We start from the raw sequence: 18,773 nt of genomic DNA on the forward strand, positions 1-18,773 counted from the left end.
GGTAAGAGGGGTATCTGTTGTTTTGTGTAGTTCCCCGAGGGAGTACATTGGGGTTGTAAAAGACAAGCATAACCCATGCTCTGCCTAATTGCCTGCCATTCCCCACAGCCCTGTCCCCCCTTTTCCCCTCCCACCTCAAACAGACAAGGAGGATTTGTATTACTGTGGTAGGAGCTAACACACCACCACCACCACTGCTCTTTGTAAGGCTGGAGACCAGAATACCCATACACACAGGTTGAGGGAAACCTGGAAGGAAAGGTTTTTTGTTTCTGTCTTTGTCAAGTAGCACACTGTGATCCATTTAGCCATTTTGTGTTCCCAGAGCACTGACTAGAAAAATATAATAGAAAACACCAGAACTAGATCAAAGTCAATAGATATATTTGAAATGTTTAAGGACAACACATCAACTATATTAATGCTACAGTAATAGTGGTGAAAATATGTCTATCAAATGCAGTGGTTTGTTGGGTAAGTGCAGAAGCTCATAACATATTCACATCCAAATGGTCAAGACAAGAGGTGAAAACATCAATGAATAGAAAACTGCTTAGTCAATTGAATATTCACAAAATAAACACACTGATGTCAATAAACCAAAGGTTATACCAACTGCATGGCCTGCAGCCAGGCAGTACAAGCTTTCTCAATAAACTGAACAACACTGAAGACTGAAGCAACATCTAAATACAAGACCATACAATTACAGTACCTTCTTTTTCACGTAGTACATTCTCCAAACAGGTTGATATTTTCTCCTATGCAAAATGTCCTCAATCAGTGGTATCCAAACACAACCAAAGAGGGCAAATGAAAGAGATCATAGCCTAATCGTAGGGGTTCAGTAGAGATGTGCATGAATAAACACACACACTCATACACAGGTACACACCCACAAAAACCCTAAATAACCTTCAAAGGTAGTGAAGGTTAGGAAATCAGACTGGTCTACAGAAAGAGAGGAGATGAACTGAGAAAAGAAGAGGGAGCGAGGGATGGGAACCCAAAACATGGCATAATGTTCTAATTACGGCAAGCCCGGACTTAGACGGCAACATCGGAGCAAGTACACACATGCAGGAAAACACCTTGTGAAGGCCTGCACTAGGTAAATACTGTCTAGTCTGACATGTCTTAAAATGGGGGGGGGGGCATACATAAAAGACTGAGAAGAGTTCAAGGGTCAAACTGGGAAGCGATAGTGGGATTCCATATAAGGAAGATGCAATTGTCTATATTTGACCTCCTCCACATATCAATACTGGTAAGGCTAAAACTTTTAGCATTCCTAAGTTGTACGACGTGTCTATTTGGATTTTCTTCATGACCTGCCCAAATAACTAAATATGTTTTTTTAATACTAAAAGACAAAACTAGTTAGATTGACTCATGTAATGGAGAAAGCCCAACATCTGAAGCTAAATGTTCTATTTTCATTTCACATTTCTGTTCCAAATTATTATTAACTATGTGTGTGAGAGTCAACGCTCAACCTCTAAACTTCCTTTCATCTAATAAGTAAATAGTGAAACTTTCACACCACCAGTATACAAAGCTTCTATGAGCAGGTTTCTGAATGAAAATGTGTAATTTACTGATAGTTTATAGTATTTATTTCATGTCTGATAGCAGCTCAGTAACAACAGAGTATTAATTACCCATATACCATAACAACCATAATCCACAGGCATCTTCCCCCTCAAATGAATATTTTCAAAAATGCAACTGTTGATGCTAAATAGTATATAAGATTTGGTAATCATAAAAGCAGTGAAAAAAAGTCTAATGGCTAGGCGACGCTCAGGGGGTTTCCACTGCTGCCCCCCCACCTGTGCTACAGGTGTGTTCAGACTTAAAGTCTCAGCTTGTGCTGTAACATGTTGAAACAGAACAAAAATCCCTACTGCCACTGTGTGTGTGCAGGTGTGTGTGCATGGTATTGTGAGTGAGTGCATGTGTTAAAGCATACGAGTTTCACACCTCAACAATAGCTAACGTCCCCTTTGGCTGCTACCGAGCATATACCAATCAACTTTCTAATTGAAGCCGGCCACAACAACCCTCACTCATCACAATGAATAAGGCACCAAAGAGGTGAACTCCTGGAGAGACAAGCGCACTTTTGCTGAACTGTGCACTAGGCTATATACCTTTTCTACAGCAGCATCTGGGACTGGTATAAGATGATGTATAGGCTACTATGTGGTTAGCTAATAATGGTGCTGTACACAACATATCTTGAAAAGTAACTTTGTGGAGTTGGCATAGTCTACGAGTTAGCCATCACTGAGGGGGGAAATTGCCACAATGGAAGAAATACCAGAACACTGCTCTCTGTTGGGAGAATGTGAGACTGCATCAAACTTTTTGCCTCCAGTATGTGCATGAGTGCATGGGCGTGTTTACACCATTCCTTGTTTCTAAAGAGGACCATATACCTCATTGGTACAGATGTTCCCTTTATAGGCTTAATGCTATAGATTGATATTGAATTACTTTCAGAAGAATTTGCATATTCAATCATTCACAAATACCTCAAAAACCTTTCCAGTTGCCTTGTATGACCATAAATATCATGACAACCCATGGTGTCATTCATCAGTGCCAATCAGAATTCAAATAATTATAAATTGGCATCGCTTGTTAAGAACAAATCAACAGGTTGGAATTGTCACTATGTATGAATGGAGCGATAATAACATTTATCAGGAACATGGAAGTATATTCCCCAAAAGTTGTTCATAGTGTCATTTTGTTTTTACACCACCAAAGAAAGGCAATATAATTAATATTTGAGAAATACAATACAATTACATTTAATTGAAGGACAATCTATCAAGGTCTACAGTATGCACAAAAAAATTGCATTTGGACTTGACCTTTTGCCGACCTCTTACTACATTTTCCATCCAGACAATCACAAACAAATCAATTTTTCTAAGAGCCAAAAGCCAATCCACCTGTTCAAACTAAGCATGTCATTATTGCAAACAGTCGACACAACAAAACCTGAACTTCCCATACAGAAATGCACCACAACTAACGTCTGTCTATAATTAAAAGGTAAATGACTCTATGAGTTACTTGTCAAAGGTAACGTCCACCTACCGTGCTGAAGCGCTGTGTGGGGTCACTAATGTACAGCATCTTAGGTGTCCTGCAGGGAGGGAGGGGCTGCCAGAGGTGCTCTCCTCATCCGGCAGTCATTACACTAAGAGCTGACTAGTAGTGATGTTTAGTCAGTTTGGTCATTATTCTAGACCACATGCATGGTCAAGGTTTCAGCTGCATATGGTCCTCCCAGTGGATAGATGTGATAGATGGGTTTGAAAAAGTCTGATTCTCTTCCACCAGTTTCAGCCCCTGACTGGGCCCTGTCAACTAGTCCTGCATCTAACAACAAATCTTGGACCTCCCTTCTTTTCTCATGACTATTCATTAACCAGCAAGGCAGGCCCAGGCTTGCCCGATGATATATTGGACTGTACCAATTTTAAAGATCAGAGGGGGACCAGTAAGGTCTGCATTTAATTTTAGTTACATTGACTTCTAGATTGGACATATAACAGATTTTCAGATTTTATTGAAAATATAATGAACAAACAGCAACTGTAGTCCTTAATTAAGTTATCAAAGCAGACATAATTGCAGATATATGTTAACAATCCCTTGTTAATTAAATTAAATGATTGTATATTAATATTACTAGTTTTACACTCCATGGCAAACTTTAAGTAGATCTGTAGAACTGCATCGGATTGACTTATTCTCTCACTCTGTCTCTCTCTCTCTCTCTCTCTCTCTCACACACACACACACACACACACACACACACACACACACACACACACACACTTGTTCTCCACCCGTTCTACAGATGGTGGAGCAGCAGGTTGTGTGTTCTGGGATTTTGGGTCGGTCTCTAATTAAAGTGTTAACCTCCCCCTAATCCCAGACCACTCACCTCCCAGCAGCCAGGGAGGGAAAAAGTCTACGGAGGAGAGGGAAACCAGGAGGGAACCTCTACTACTCTGGAGGGAAAACAGAGCTGTGTCTAACCAGGGATGGAAGAAACATGGATACTTCCTGGCCAATTAATCTTTGTTATACATGCCTATGTTCTAAATTACAATAATTTGCAATAATTACATATGAATGAAATAATGAGTATTAATGTAAATGGATTTTAAAGATGGCATTGAATTAAATACAAATAAATAAAATCAATTTGACATACAACTGGACAATAAAAGTGAGTTGTATTCCTACCATGACATTGTCGTTCATGTCCCTCATATGGTAGACGTCCATGCAGACCTCCGAGCGGTTGTTGGGTACACTGGTGGAAGGGGCCGAGCGGTCCCCTGGGTGACTACCAGGGGGGAGTTCAAAGTAGGTGCTGTCTGGTTCCCTGTAGAGGCGTCAACAATGATACTTTATAATCTGATCAAGCACCAACTTTCAGAAAGCCTCCATCACCCATTGAGGTAAAGAGAGGGACAAAACTCACAAGCTGCTCCACAGGTGCTCAAACGAGCTTCCCTCGTCAGCAGTGGTTGACTGGGACATCTTAACAGAAGGGTAATCCACCGAAGGGTAGATCACTCTGTGGAACACACATATTTATAAATACTTAATTATGCAGAATTTAGTTATCTGACATTTTCTATTTTTTCATCCCCCCCCCACCCGTTTTCTTCTTCTATATCGTAATGTTGTATTCATCTTTGTCTTGGATGAGAAAGGGCACAGAGGGTTATCAACATTATCAATAGTGTACATGCACACACACACTTTGACTTCCAGGTGTGATCACACCGGGTATGAGCGCAGTAAGCTGGCACAGGGGTGTCATGGGCCTGGGCGTGCCTGGACCTGCCCTTTCTTCCTCATCATCCTCTCACCCCAAGAGGGATGTGCAAGCCACGTGGCACACATACTACCTCAAACTGGCTTTCCTTTTACACGAATTTGGTTGCAGTCTGTACTACACACTTGGTGTGGGCTGCAAATCACTTCACAGCTAAACACGCCAGTAGGCTTAATAATTTTAGTTTGACTTTGCACCTCCCTCTTGTGGCATTATGGTTGAAATGAGACGCATTCCTTACCCCGAACACTGCCAGACTAAAAATGATCCTTAGTTCGTTATATTATTTTTTACAATAGGCCTTATCACACATCAGGGGAGCAAACGAAAGATAGGTTATAAGGACAACTAGGATACAAGTGATTAGGCCTAGTTGAACACATCAAAACCACAATGAATAAAACAAAAGTCAAACTTTTACTCAGCAATACAAGACTTGTTTTATGTTTTGTACTGTAAGACCAACTAAAACTGTTAGCATTTTTGCAGCGTCATCAGCAAGTAGGCTATTGATTTTTTTTTTTTTTAAGAATCTGTTTACCATCAGGCCTGCCGTTGGACACCAAATTGCAAAACAAACAGCGAAATGACAAGTTGATAAATAAAAGACCACGAGACAACGTTTTACCGCAATATCTTCCTACAAAGATTTCAGGCTTTTCAATACCGTCTTCAACTCATAGAATAAAAAGTCCTCTGTCATCGGACAGTGCGTCCTGCCACTAAGCTTGTTATGTACCATTGCGCACTATGAAGCGTCACATCTCCTTAGCAACACCATTGTAGGCATGAAAAGAAAACTGTGGCAAAGGTTCGTGGGTTTTTAGAGTTGGAAAGTAGATGTGCTGATGTCTCGAAATACAAGACGACGTTTCTTCAGAATAACACATCAACTTCAAATGGCATGCGTTAGCGAAAGAGCAGGTGAACCTGATGCGACCATATTAGGGTTCCCGCTTCGCTTGTGATAGCTGCCGCCTCGAGAACATAATGAGCCTTTAACTAGGTTACAGTGGCCTACAACCTTGAAGCCATGGTGGGTGGTGGTGGTCGGGCATTCTATCAGCAAAAAATTATATATAAGCCTTGTTTCAGCCAATCATGGAAAGTCTACTCACATTGTCACAGCTTAAAACCCAAGGACAACCTGAATATTTCTGTTCACGGGTAGGCATATCAGCATTAGCCTAGTCTACTATGCATAAATGGCATGAGAAAATAAAAAATAATAGAAAACTGTTGAAAAACTTAGGCCCTAATGATATCATGCGGATCATTTTTAAATGTCAAATTAAATGTAGGCTATTTCTATTATCCTAGCACACTAACATCCTTCAATCAGCTAATCAGAATTGAGATAATGCACCAAAAAACTAAATGATCATTTATCACATGCTATAGGCCTACTTAGTGTCATAGGCGAAGGGGAATAAGTGGGCCTTAACATATATGGGCCCATAGCCCATATAAAATCATCTTAACCTAGATATTGCTTATTGCTTGTTGATAAAGCTACTGATTTGTATTCATATTTCCACGCTCGGGTAGCAACACCCATGACAACGACACACAATTCCTGCGGGTCATCAGTTTCCCTTGAGATTAGAATCGTCCCGTGTTGAGCGAATATCTAAATTAATTTCATGTTGCAAAGTCCCCTGCATATCTCCACAATGAAAATTGATTTAGGAACTTTGACATGTAAATGATGTAAAATCATGGCTAAACACTTCAATGCACTGCACATGCATTTTTTAGAACAATCAGCCGATATTTTCTGAATATCCTAGCCTATAGGTTATATGAGAATATGCTATAGCTCTACTGTTTATTGGCCTATTTGCTATGCAAATAGTTACATAAACGTATTTTTAAAATAACGACAGTAGGTTGCAGTGTGATAATAACATTTCCATTGTATTGTTATTAATAGTCACATCTATTATTCTGATTAGCCTATTAGTTACAGTTAGTTCCCTTTTAAAGGCATATTATTTACCAATAATCAATTGTAATGAGACATTGCAAAACATTTTCTTGCAACTATCACTGTACTCTGACCTGTACCAGACAATTTGGAGTTGAGAATTGATTTATTAGATTATTGACAAAAATAGAGAATAGAGCAGAATTCAAAGAGAACCAGTCGGTTCTTCAGAAAAGGAACTCATTTTAAATCATTACACAGACTCCTTATTTACGAAATATTATCCAGCTCAATTTGAGTTTTTTTCCACAATTGCAGCAATTATTTTCTTAATTTGTATCTTCATTGGGTAGTCACAGGAGAGATAATAAGTATTGTTAACAAAATGTGAAATTCGGCTAAACATATTTTACAAAGCCTCGAATCTTTGCTAGATGGGCCTGTATAATTGAATTAATGGCTGTTTATAGCATATTGAGGCAGCCTAAATCTAACCTATTTCAATTGTTCTCTTATATGTCCGATAGATCAAGATATGAAGTAAAATAGTACTTACCAACCAAAATAATCGTAATCCAGATTGAAATCGTTCCAAATCAGAACCCAATCCTTAAGTATTCCTGCAAACAATTATGTCCATCCAATGCAAATCAGTTATGGCTACTTTATAAAATAATATTGAGGTTAGAAAGGACGTCATCGACTTGTCTATAGGGAAATTATTTACCTTTTGAGGAAAATCACCAGATGATAATGGATTGAGAAACTTTTCGTTTTATTCCAGGGTAGTGCAGTAGCTACCTTTAGGGAGATTGTGTTGAGATAAAAGGTTGGGTTGGGGGAAGCAAGGGTGACAGGAGGAGGCGTTAGCCGCGGTCTGGGCGCACACAAGCGGGAAACATTTCTTCCAACTCACTGGGGGGCTGATGGAAGCAAATAGCTATCTATCTTGACAGTGTAGGATCTATTCTAATATTTGATTTGAGAATAGTTTTTTCTCCGAAATATATTACGATATCCCTGCCCTTTGTGCTAAACCATTTAGCATCTTAATAAACCAACATTATTGAATAACAATTAGTAGGCTACTCTCCATTAATACATTGGTTCTCAAATATGATAAACTAAATAAATCTCTATAGGCCTACTATTTTATACTAGCCTGACACTTATAAAAACCACATTAAGCCTGCCTTACGTTATCGCAAAGGAATATTGAACTACATTTCCCAGCAACTTGTATGCAGATACTGATTGGATGGTGGTCTATCTCATCTGTCCATGCAAACAAAACATCCATTCTGGCTACCAGCTAACTCAATAGCATGTGAGAACGAAAGTTTTCCGAAGAGTGTCTTCGTATTGCTGACAGTGGAGCACATTGCATCGTCTTTGAATGACAGTCTGTTACACTAAGGTAATTAAATGAGTATCAATATTAAACTATCTGCTTGTAACTCCAATTAAAGTCAACTAGACTAGCAACAGTAGGCTAACCGTTCCACACAGGGCAATAAAGCTAGCTATCTGGAAGTGGAACATTTTAGACTTTCAGAGCGTCTAATTGTACTAGTAACGTGCAACTTCCTATTTAGTTTGGATGTATTTATATTTAGCAGTAGTTCGACCTAGTTACTAGCGGATTCAACTAGCTAGATAACTAACGTCGGCTGGGTAACAGGTGAGTCAAATACTAGTCTGTTGCTCCAATGTTTAAAGTTAGGTATCGTACAATCGTACAATTGAAATGTAACATAGGTTAAGTTAGCTTAACTTGTGAAGCGTCTCCATTACGTTATAACATATTCTTATTCAAACTTATTTCCGTTTTGAGTTTATTCATTAATGGCCAGTTGACGCCACCACGTGTTCACATTGTTAAACTACAACGTACACAAAAGATTAGCCGGAAGCGCCGTTGTCAGGGAAGCTGATATTGTAGGCAGTATTGAATTCACAAAGCAAAGCCAACGGCCAGTTTGTACCAGTAGATATAATTTTAAAGGTCCAGTTCAGTGACCACAGCAGCATGATATCTTGTTTTCAGATCAACATTATTAGTTAGTAGTCTTAATCCTGTCGTTTGTGGATATTTTATATTTTCTTTATTATAGTGATTGTGCTGTTGGTGCTTCCAATATGAATTTCTCAGAGGTTTTCAAACAGTCTAACCAACTGTGCAGAGTTTCACCAGATGGAAACTACTTGGTGAGTCACAAAATGTCTCTTAAGTAAACCCAGTGCCAATAAAGATAAATGTGTAATATCGAATAGGCTATACTTACATTCACATTTGCATCCATGCAGACAGGGGACTAACAGTATAGCCTAGTCTACATATTTCCATGCAGTCTATGAATACATTACCCTTCTCTGAATATCTTTAATCTTACAGTATCTATCTGATAGGTCCAGTTTGTTCTTGTGCCTGCCTGACTCTTTCTTCACTGTATTCCAATAGGCCACCTGTGTGCAGTACAGATTGGTTGTCCGAGATGTAAACACATTACAGATCCTTCATCTTTACACCTGCCTTGATCAGATTGTCCATATGGAGTGGTCCTCTGACTCTCTTTTCATTCTCTGCGCCATGTACAAGAGGGGACTGGTACAGGTATGTGTTCATTTATTACAGTTGAGTTGTTCACGTCTTTTAGTTAATAATCAAGTGGCTGAATTGTTGAAAATGTAATTACATGTATTGCACAGTGATTGTACTATTGGCTTACTCAATTTATCACAGGCTGAATAGTTTTGGACATGGCTTTTCATCTTTTGAGATTTTTGTTCTACCTTTGTTTACCATGAGCTGTAAACAAGGTTTTAAATGCAAGTGGAATAGCATGCTCTTTTAAAGTGTGTCTTGAAATCCATTACACTACAAACCCTTGTCTCTACAGGCAGCTTACCTTTGTAGAGGTAACCAGCGCCAGTCCTTCATGTTGCCTAATTCTGTTTTGTTGCAGTTAGCTGTGATTGATGTTGGGCCCAGGGCAGGTATCAAGTCTGGTGCTCTTCCCTTTCTCTCTTCTGTCTCGCTATCTTCAGGTGTGGTCTCTGGAGCAGCCGGACTGGCACTGTAAGATTGACGAGGGCTCAATCGGTCTAGTCTCCTCACGCTGGAGTCCAGACGGACGTCACATTCTCAACACCACAGAGTTCCATGTAAGTGTGGAGTCACCAAGTGTGTGTGTGTGTGTGTTTTATAACTGTATGTATGTCTGTCTGTCTGTCTGGTGTCAACTGTTGCTGGCCCACAAGGAAGGAGACCTGAAAATAGCCAGACACCAGAGCCTTCCTCAACTCCCACCAGCCAAATGTGTCAAGCCCAGTACCATAGTACTGCCTTTTAGTTTTCTATAATTAGGGATGCACCAACATTTACGCCAGCAAAAATGTAATCCGAAAATTGCGTTTTCGGCCAAAAGAGAGAAAAAAAATCAAATTTCCCTCGTTCAATGTAGTAATTATCACGGGACCAAAGTCAAGTTAGTTTCAGGTTAGATTTTCGACAGATAGTCCACAATAGTTTTCCTTACGTTTGCTAACAGGGAATAGTTCGGAAGTTAGGGACCAACAAAGTGACAAGTTGTAAGTATGTCAATAGCTCTTGACTTTATCCATTAGTCCTAAAACTTTCAAAACTGGTTCTAGCTAGTAACCCAGTAACAATGACACATGTAACACACCCATTGGTTTGTCTATTTTCATCTCACATTTTTATATATATTGTTTTAACATTTGTATTGCAATAGCTCCTTGGTCATGTGACTTACTAAGCTCAAACAATCTGTGAATTATCCTTATATAATGCACACCCATGACTGTCCATTTTCATCTCAGGTGATTATGTCATCAGTGTGGAAATACTTAAAAGTTTTTGGATCAAATTTGCATATGCAGTGTTGATTCAGAAGAAATGTCAAGAGAGGGGTACAGTGCCGATTTAAAAAGTCTCATATTTATACAATTACGCCAACAACAAAATTGGTTTTACATTTTCATTTAGATGCATCACTATAATATTAAAAAAATAAAATACAAAATTCACCTTGACATTGGCTTTTAATTCAGTCGTGTATGGTGTGTGTGAAGGCTAGGCCTAGGCCTTATTTTTTGTGATGCAGTATGCTAATAAAATATGCAAAAAAAAAACTGCTGCCATAACACCTAGTTAGAGGTGCAAAGAGTATATTTGCTATACAGCTGCACACTACTTCCTGTCATTCAAAGGGCAGCCGTCTGGCTTGTTGTGGGCATATTTGTCAGTAAGTAGGTATCCGGTTGATGTATGTGTGACCAGTACCCGCCTGTGTGGATTACGACTTGGGCACCGTGCCACAGCAGGCCCTTACTGTCCTGAATCTGACTCCAGGAATCACTGACAGGTGTCAAGGCCCACAGCGTAACTGTGTCTGGCCTGGAGGACGGAGCAGGGAGTGCACATGTCTGTGGCATGTCTGCTTTGTGTCTGCATCTTCAACAAAAACAGGAATAGAATGAAGGCTCCCCCTGTCTGTCTCCTTCCATGGGAGGAATCTGTCTGCATAGTCTACTGTAGCAGGGTATGAGAAAGTGATGTACTGCCTGGGAATGTTCTATGCAATAATGCTCAAGGACATACGAAAGAACTTACTTAATATTGGTTCAAAAAGAGATGAGACAATGTTCAGTGACTTGTCAATATAAGCCAATTATGAAATGTGGCACTGATTGAGAAATTGACCAATTGAGAAAACCATCATTTTGTCATTTTGGGCTGCCATGCCGTTTTATCAGAAATTTGGAAGATGCTCATTCAATATCCAGGGGACCTGCTGACCTTACCTTCACCTTTCCCAAGATTTCATTAAGGCTGTGCCAGACGGGTGTCCATGTCAGGGTTCAGTTTCAGATCCCTCATAAACAGGCTCCTATATTAACTTGTTTTAAGGACAGCTGCCTGTGTGGTGCACCGAGTGTGTGAGTGTGTTTGTGTGTGTTTTCTTTTCTTCCACCATGAACCGAGTATCTACTGACTGTTTTGATACTGGTGTAATTTGTCAGTTCACAGCTGACAGTGCTAGACGACAAGATGGATTTACATTAATCTCCACAGAGAGGCCCGTGCCAACTCATGTTTGAGAGCCAACTCAGGTCCCACTGAGGAGCGAGCCTCAGTATCAGTGTAACTGACACTGCTGCTATGCAGTGTGCTGTAAATCTATGTAAATATTGTCCTCAAGCCTTTCCGAAACAGTTGAATTCATATCATTTGTGACAAAATATTGGTCTTGAACTAGGCTGTTTGCTTGACGGGACTCGCTATCTGAAAAACGCATACATTTCTGAGGTGTTTCCTCTGACCTGTTGAAACAGATTGGGATGTATGGCTTTCATTTCGGTTTATTAGTTAGCTTCTCTCGAAAGTATTTCCAACTGGATTCACAAAAGTCCACGTTTGAATTCCCTCCTGATCCCTAGGCCTAGCACTATGCTGGCCACATCTATGCTAATCCACCTTACCAACTGAGCGACCATGAAATAATGGTGGAAAAAATCCACCCAAGGACGGTGTTGAATGTTATACCTCTCTAATGGTTTTTACATTGTTGGGATCAGGTTGTCGTGCTTGGCTGGTGATGCTGGACCTCACTAACGCCTGGCATTGTTGGCAAGTGGGCATCGAGAACTGACTATAGGAAGCTCCCTTGGGACTTCAGCAAAGAGTCAGTCATGCAGACTGTGTCTGGGGTGCACTGTCCCCATATCCAAGCAAGGATGAAATTGCTGTAACTGGAGAAATGGGCTATATTGGTTTGATATGGCTTTCGATGTGGAATGCTTATGTCCTTTTCGTTTGCTGATAGGGCCGTGTAAACATTGGTTCAGCATAACCAACACTACCTTGCGTAGAGACACTGTTTTGTTGTGATTATTCAGTTCCAGAACCTTTTTATCAGCTGTAACTTCTCAGTGACCAGTGTTGGGAATGTTCCTCCATTTTGTGGCATGTTAATCTTACAAACCACATCATTTGAGCAGCATGAAACTCTAGGCCATGGGTCACTCTGGGACCTCCCCAGCATCATTTGTTTTAGGAAGGAGGCATGGACTTTTCAAACTCTCAAGATTTGTCTGTTGATAACATCCTGACTGTAGATGGTCAAGCATATAGTAGGTCACTTTCGGTAGTAGGCCACTTTTGACAGTTGTTGGCCACAATTGACAGGTCTTGTTTTCTGATAAATAAACAGCAGCTGTTTAGTGCACTCTTGAAACATCCTGTCTCCCCAAGCCAGCCTTAGAGACAACCCCTGTCTGCTACTCCCACTTCTGTGGGGGTTGCAGCTAAGGTGTAGTTTTACCAGCTTCAGAGCCCCCATGCTAACATGCCACCAAGCAAGATGGACTCGCATTTCTCACTTATTTTCCTTAAGGCTCCCTCCACCCAGTTTAAAGTTAGCCCACAATATGACTTGGGGGGCCCTGTTCCCCCATATGGTGGGCACAAGGCATCCAAGAAGTGTGTTTGAGCTCTGTTGACCAGTTACCATGGAGCTGTGGATGAGGGGTCGTGTCTAGGAAGTGTGTTAGTGGGTGCAATTACATGGGGCTCACCACAGGATGTCTAGATACAACAGGAGTGTGGACAGTTGAAACTCCGGGGAAATTATGGATGTTAGGTCAGACATAGTCTAAAATGCCCAATTAGGCATTTTACCATAGCAATATACTGTTGGTTAATTGATAGTTTTATCATTTTATGATGAAGTCTCTGTCTATTGTGATGTATTTGGCTAGTGTGGTTTTGCCATTGCACACCACAAGCCACAATCTTCAAAGCCACACAGTGGCTGATAGTCTCAATTACAGTTCACACTTAGAAGATGTTCATCCCTTAGATTTGTCACGTCTCTGTTAAGCCCAATTTCTTGTGTATGAAGCCATGCAACTGTCCTGGCCAACAGTCAAGACCAGTTTAGTTCAGTATTTTCATAGCCTTAACATTCATAGCATGATAAGACAGGGTAGGGAACACTGTATGCACGCACATTATATTGGCTTACTAGGTTGTAAAAGAAGATATGAAGGCCTCACAGTTAATGCAGTGAACATGGTTGTAGTGGTCCGTGTTGTTATTTGGATCGCTTGCAATAACTACTGTGTTGGACCTTTTTCAAGAGGGTTTAACAGGCTTGCTGTTGAATAGAGGTTTTGGTATCTATATCTAAATTATTCGTATTTACTTTGGGAAGCTGTCAGCCCATTTAGGACACTTAAACCATTCAACACACGCCCTTGTTACAAGTGGTTCAAGTGATTTGGTTTTACAGTACATACTGCAATGCAAACCATGTGGTTCTTGGCAAGAGCTGCAAAGTAGTGTGAAATGGAGCCATGTGGTTCCTCCTCATGTCCTCAGTGTTGTTCAACAGTTTGTGCTCTTTGTTTTCTGAAGGGCAAGATGTAGGTTGTTTTTTATGTTCCTTGGTCATATGTTGGACTGCCTGCTGCCTGTCATACTATGCGTTCAGTTGGAAACATGTTCAGGTGAAGTACATGGGGGACTTGACCGACTGGAAGTGTACACTTGCTGTGGATCTGAAGCCCAGCTGAAGGCCTGGAAACTGCAGCCCCTGCTCTGGAGCAGGGGGCTGGCCAATTTTCCAACATTACCCGTTAACTAATTTAAACTATTAGCTTTTTAAATTGTAAAATGATCATGCTATAAGGAGAGATCCTTATTTCTAATTAAAAGGAGTGTTAATTTCTTATTCTTATACTACCTCGTGGATTCATTCCCTCTGGAGGTATAATGAGACCAATGACACACCACACACACACATAATGCCCTTGCCTGGCATTTCTAGTGATTGGTCATATTAGGGCTTTACACAACAGCCTCTCATCCATCATGATTGTCTCCTCTCAGACATGAACCTCCTTATGATCGAGTCCTGGGGCCTTGATCGGAGCGTAGGGCCCGTGTGGCTGGATGAACCTGAGCTGATGCACCAGCAGAAGGCCTTGAGGAGCTCTCAGCGGCCTCATTAGTTGGCCGGCTGATTGAGATCTTATTAATAGGACGCTGTTGACGCCTAGTCCCGGAGGTTGACACTCATCGCATTAGTATTCCCCTTACAGAGCCCTACCCTGACTGGGAGCCTGTGTCCCCCAGCACAGGGAGAGGAGAAGCGGTTCCATTCAGGAGAGGATGCAGTTGTTATCACACTGTCCCAATGCCCCGTGAAGCATCATGGGTATTAAAAACTGATCAGAGATCAAAGATGACTGTTTGCTATGCCGGTCTTTGATGTATTTATGTCCTGTGCTGGGTGCTTGGCATACAGTCCTCCACTTTCACTCAGAGATGAGTTACAGTTGTTTTTTCTTCCCTTCCTCAACAGCTGAGAGTTACCGTCTGGTCCCTGAGCACCAAAGCTGTGTCTTACATCAAGTACCCAAAGGCATGTCAGAAGGGTGAGTTTGAGATGATGTGTTTATTTTGTGTGTGCACGTATGCAAGTGTGTTGGTAACAGCAAGAGGACGTGGGGTGAGTGCCGTGCCATCTGACACAGAGGATAGTGAATCATGTCCAACTCTGTCCTTTGACCTTAGGGCCGGCCCTGGATTGTCAGCCAAACTATGGCTATTGGCTTGACAGCTGTGTCTCTCTTCAGTAAATGGTGCATGCTGGTCATAACCTACCTGTCATCAAGTGGTGAAATGATTGTCTTTGGCTCCCCAGTCACTCGCCAGCAGATCAGATATAACACTTGCCCCCGTTTGACCTAAACATCATTATAAATAATCAAGTAATGCTAACCACTTGCTCCTAAGTTGATAGGGCTATGGTTGGCTGATAATGACATTGGATTTGGCCTGTCCTAGACCATTGTTGTCTTCACAGCAAGGTTATAAGAGCAGTTCAAACCTTGTCACATGACCACATGATGATGGAAAATTGTCCTAGGTCAGAACCTAAGATCTGTGAGTGTCTGCTGACTGAGAAGAATGCAACAACCTGATGACTTGTTTTGAAGTTCATGTTGAGACCATTGTGGTCATTTCACATTGAATACTCGAGAGGCCCAAGCAGTGCTGTACTTCTTGTGGTTTTTAAAAAGGAATAAAAAGAAAGTCAGTTGAACACGGACAGCCTACAGTTGACCTCCTCTCGCTGTTTATTTATTTTATTGTTTATTTTTTACCATCCATTTGTCTGTCCATTCCAGAGATGGACTTCAGCAGGGACGGCTGTTACATGGCCCTTGCGGAGCGCCGTGACTGTAAAGACTACGTCAGCGTGTTTGTGTGTGATGACTGGCACCTACTCAGGGTGGGTTATAGAGGAACGTGTGACTCATGAAGGGAAGTGGTCCGAGCTGAAAGTTGAGTTTTTCCTGACCAAAATGTCATTGACTGTCTGTTACAGCACTTTGAGACGGAGACCCAGGATCTGGCAGGGGTGGAGTGGTCTCCCAATGGCTGTGTTTTGGCTGTGTGGGACAGCTGTCTCGAGGTAAGCTGTCTCTACAGATCCTGGAGAGGGTTGTGAACCAGGAAGACTGCAGCATATCTTAACATCAGGATTTGCTGTTTTAATCCCTTTGTGTCTCACGTGTGTTACTTTAGTATAAGGTGTTGCTGTATTCGTTGGACGGCCGCCTTCTGTCCACCTACAGTGCGTATGAGTGGTCACTGGGCATCAAGTCTTTGACCTGGAGCCCCAGCAGCCAGTTTCTGGCCATCGGAAGCTATGATGAGAAGGTCAGACCACCTAGATTTACACACCTGTTCAAATTGACAGAATCAATATTCAGATTTGATCAAACATGAGGAATTTAAGATGAGCAACTTGACCACTGATGTGAAGTTTAACAGTGATTTTGGTCATATCTACACAGGTACGCATACTGAATCACATCACCTGGAAGAAAATCACAGAATTTGATCACCCTGCCACCATAAACAACACAAAAGCTGTGAGTACTCTGTGTGCCCTACTGTAGTGAAACCCTAGTTTGAGAAAAGTAAACTTGAGTCACCAGATTCACTTAGTTGACAAATAGGCTAACATTGCACAGTGTTGCTCCATCATGCACAAATGAGAAAATGACTTTGTACTTGTTTTGTTGTCAGGTGGTTTATAAGGAAGTCGAGAGGAGGCCAGTGGTTGGGAATGAAGACATTTCCATCCAACATATCACTGTAGGGAGCACCCTTTTCAACACCCAGAGCAAATGTAAGCCACAAAATGGATCCAGTGGTTTAAGTCAGTTTAATGTAAAGAACTCTGGATGTTTGTATCCACATGCTTCTTATGAACTCCATCGCTCCCCTCTGTCACAGATGAGATTTTTCCACTGCCGGTCCAGATCCCAGTGGTCAAACCGGACCCTGACCGGGCTAATCCTAAAATAGGGATCTCATCCATGGCTTTCAGCTCAGACAACCGCTACCTAGCAACCAAGAATGGTACAGGCTCAACTTCAAAACATTTGAGGAAATCTGCTGTAAGAATGTATGGCAGTATTATTGCCTATGGATTTAGAATGGGATGTCATAAAAGCTCCTATAGGTGAAATGTGTAGGTGTCCCAATACCTTTGTCCATACATGTTAAGTCAGTGTCTGGTACAGGGACGTTAGTGGGAATCTTAACAGATCTTTATTCGATTTTCTTCTCAATGAACCTTGGCCTAAATGTCAACATGGCCACGGACCAGCTTGGTTTTTCAAAACGACAAGATTATGTCAGTCCAGGATACTCTGACAGAAGTTGTATTAAAAAGGAAAGTACATTCCGAAACATTTTCAGTTTAGCTGGGTGCCAAGTGTCCCTTGGCATGTGTTAGAGCAAATACCACACTCACTGTTGATCCCAGGGATTTGCAGGCCAGTCACACATAGCAGCGCACACTTTATTTGTATTTTTTTTACTAGTGTGTTTTCTAAAGATGGCAGTATAGGCTGTGCTTTCTTTGGCATTGAATATGCTTGGATAACATTTATTTCAAAAATGGGTATCTGTTTATTATTATGTGTGTGTGACCTACCTCTGCAGACAGCATGGCCAGTGTGGTCTGGATATGGGACATGCAAAAGCTGAGTCTCCTCGCTGTACTGGAACAGACGTCAGCAGTGCGCTGTTTCCAGTGGGACCCCTGCCGCCCCCGACTGGTGCTCTGCACTGGCAACGCCAAGCTCTACCTCTGGTCCCCTGCAGGGTGTGTCTCTGTACAAGTACCAGCTGAAGGTAACTTGTTATTATACCCAGCTGGTTATGTAACCTAGTCAGTTATCTAGGAATAAATTATGGTTGCCATGCTATTAGGTAAGAGTGAAAATCTTTCTATATGTCATGTGCTGTTCCTAGCCTGTGGCTCAGCAGTTGTAGATATTCAACTCAGCCTGTCTATGTTGGTTTGGTTAACAGGTGGTTTCCAGGTTCAGTCTTTAAGTTGGCACTGCAGTGGCGACTCCTTAATCCTCTTGGGGAAAGAGAACCTGTGTGTGTGCTACATGGAGACAGACGAGGACAAGTGATACACACACATGGAGACAGACGAGGACAAGTGATACACACACACATGGGACCAGAACAGGAACATTACCACTTTGAAGATGTACCCAAATCTGAACGGCAGTCTTCTGCTGGTTACCAAAACACTGTACTGTTTGTGTACTGTTTTATTTTTCTCCTGCTACAGCTAACATCCCATTCTTGTTCACTGTGAAGACCAGAACAAACTGTAGATTAGACTAGTATGTCAAGAAGCTCATTAAGTCACTGATTACATTTTTCAGTATGCTTTCAATGTTAGAAATTATATATTTTCCATGCAAGTATTTTGGCGTTACCTTGTAAATATCTTAAGTCTAGAGATATAATCCATATTTTTCTAAATAAACATTGCATTGACTATTCATTTTAGGACTTACAGCCTGCTGTGTTCTTTTCTGGAGACGAGCTCTGAGTTCTGTGTT

General features: G+C 41.3%; 2 protein-coding genes across 6 annotated transcripts in view; one reads left to right on the plus strand and one right to left on the minus strand.

Annotated features, from left to right (window-relative positions):
• Positions 1–9,838, minus strand: part of tp73 (tumor protein p73) — a 23,969-nt gene extending 14,131 nt beyond the window's left edge. Inside the window, exons 1-4 of one of the 4 annotated variants that reach the window (XM_084679405.1) lie at positions 7,528–7,665; positions 7,357–7,420; positions 4,514–4,609; positions 4,273–4,414 (exon numbers count right to left, since the gene is read on the minus strand). In XM_084679405.1, the coding sequence (XP_084535531.1) occupies positions 4,273–4,414; positions 4,514–4,572 (201 nt within the window). In that variant the 5' untranslated portion in view covers positions 4,573–4,609; positions 7,357–7,420; positions 7,528–7,665. Of the gene's footprint in view, positions 1–4,272; positions 4,415–4,513; positions 4,610–5,414; positions 5,615–7,356; positions 7,421–7,527; positions 7,666–9,709 lie in introns of those variants that run through there. The other 3 variants (XM_084679402.1, XM_084679403.1, XM_084679406.1) reach the window with 3 other exon arrangements.
• On the plus strand, positions 8,066–18,684 carry wrap73 (WD repeat containing, antisense to TP73). 2 transcript variants are annotated; one of them, XM_084679407.1, is made up of 13 exons: positions 8,068–8,217; positions 8,915–9,008; positions 9,262–9,414; positions 9,849–9,965; positions 15,191–15,263; positions 16,020–16,123; positions 16,220–16,306; positions 16,420–16,554; positions 16,692–16,769; positions 16,927–17,029; positions 17,137–17,262; positions 17,851–18,042; positions 18,223–18,684. In XM_084679407.1, exons 2-13 carry the CDS (start codon positions 8,940–8,942, stop codon positions 18,330–18,332), a joined length of 1,347 nt encoding a protein of 448 aa, XP_084535533.1. In that variant the 5' UTR covers positions 8,068–8,217; positions 8,915–8,939; the 3' UTR covers positions 18,333–18,684. The 2 variants fall into 2 exon arrangements, with proteins under 2 accessions (XP_084535534.1, XP_084535533.1); XM_084679408.1 differs by lacking the exons at positions 17,851–18,042; positions 18,223–18,684 and adding an exon at positions 17,513–17,844 and having other exon boundaries at positions 8,066–8,217.
• Positions 18,685–18,773: the final 89 nt, after the last annotated feature.

The sequence above is a fragment of the Hypomesus nipponensis genome, chromosome 18, assembly GCF_054491055.1.
Source record: "Hypomesus nipponensis isolate SF chromosome 18, ASM5449105v1, whole genome shotgun sequence".
NCBI classification, from domain to species: Eukaryota; Metazoa; Chordata; class Actinopteri; order Osmeriformes; family Osmeridae; genus Hypomesus; species Hypomesus nipponensis.

Coding starts and splice junctions, on each gene's coding strand:
- wrap73 (XM_084679407.1), top strand. CDS start 8,940: ATGAATTTCTCAGAGGTTTTCAAACAGTCTAACCAACTGTGCAGAGTT. Junction 16,770..16,926: donor CCATAAACAACACAAAAGCT/GTGAGTACTCTG, acceptor TTTTGTTGTCAG/GTGGTTTATAAGGAAGTCGA. Junction 17,263..17,850: donor CTACCTAGCAACCAAGAATG/GTACAGGCTCAA, acceptor CTACCTCTGCAG/ACAGCATGGCCAGTGTGGTC.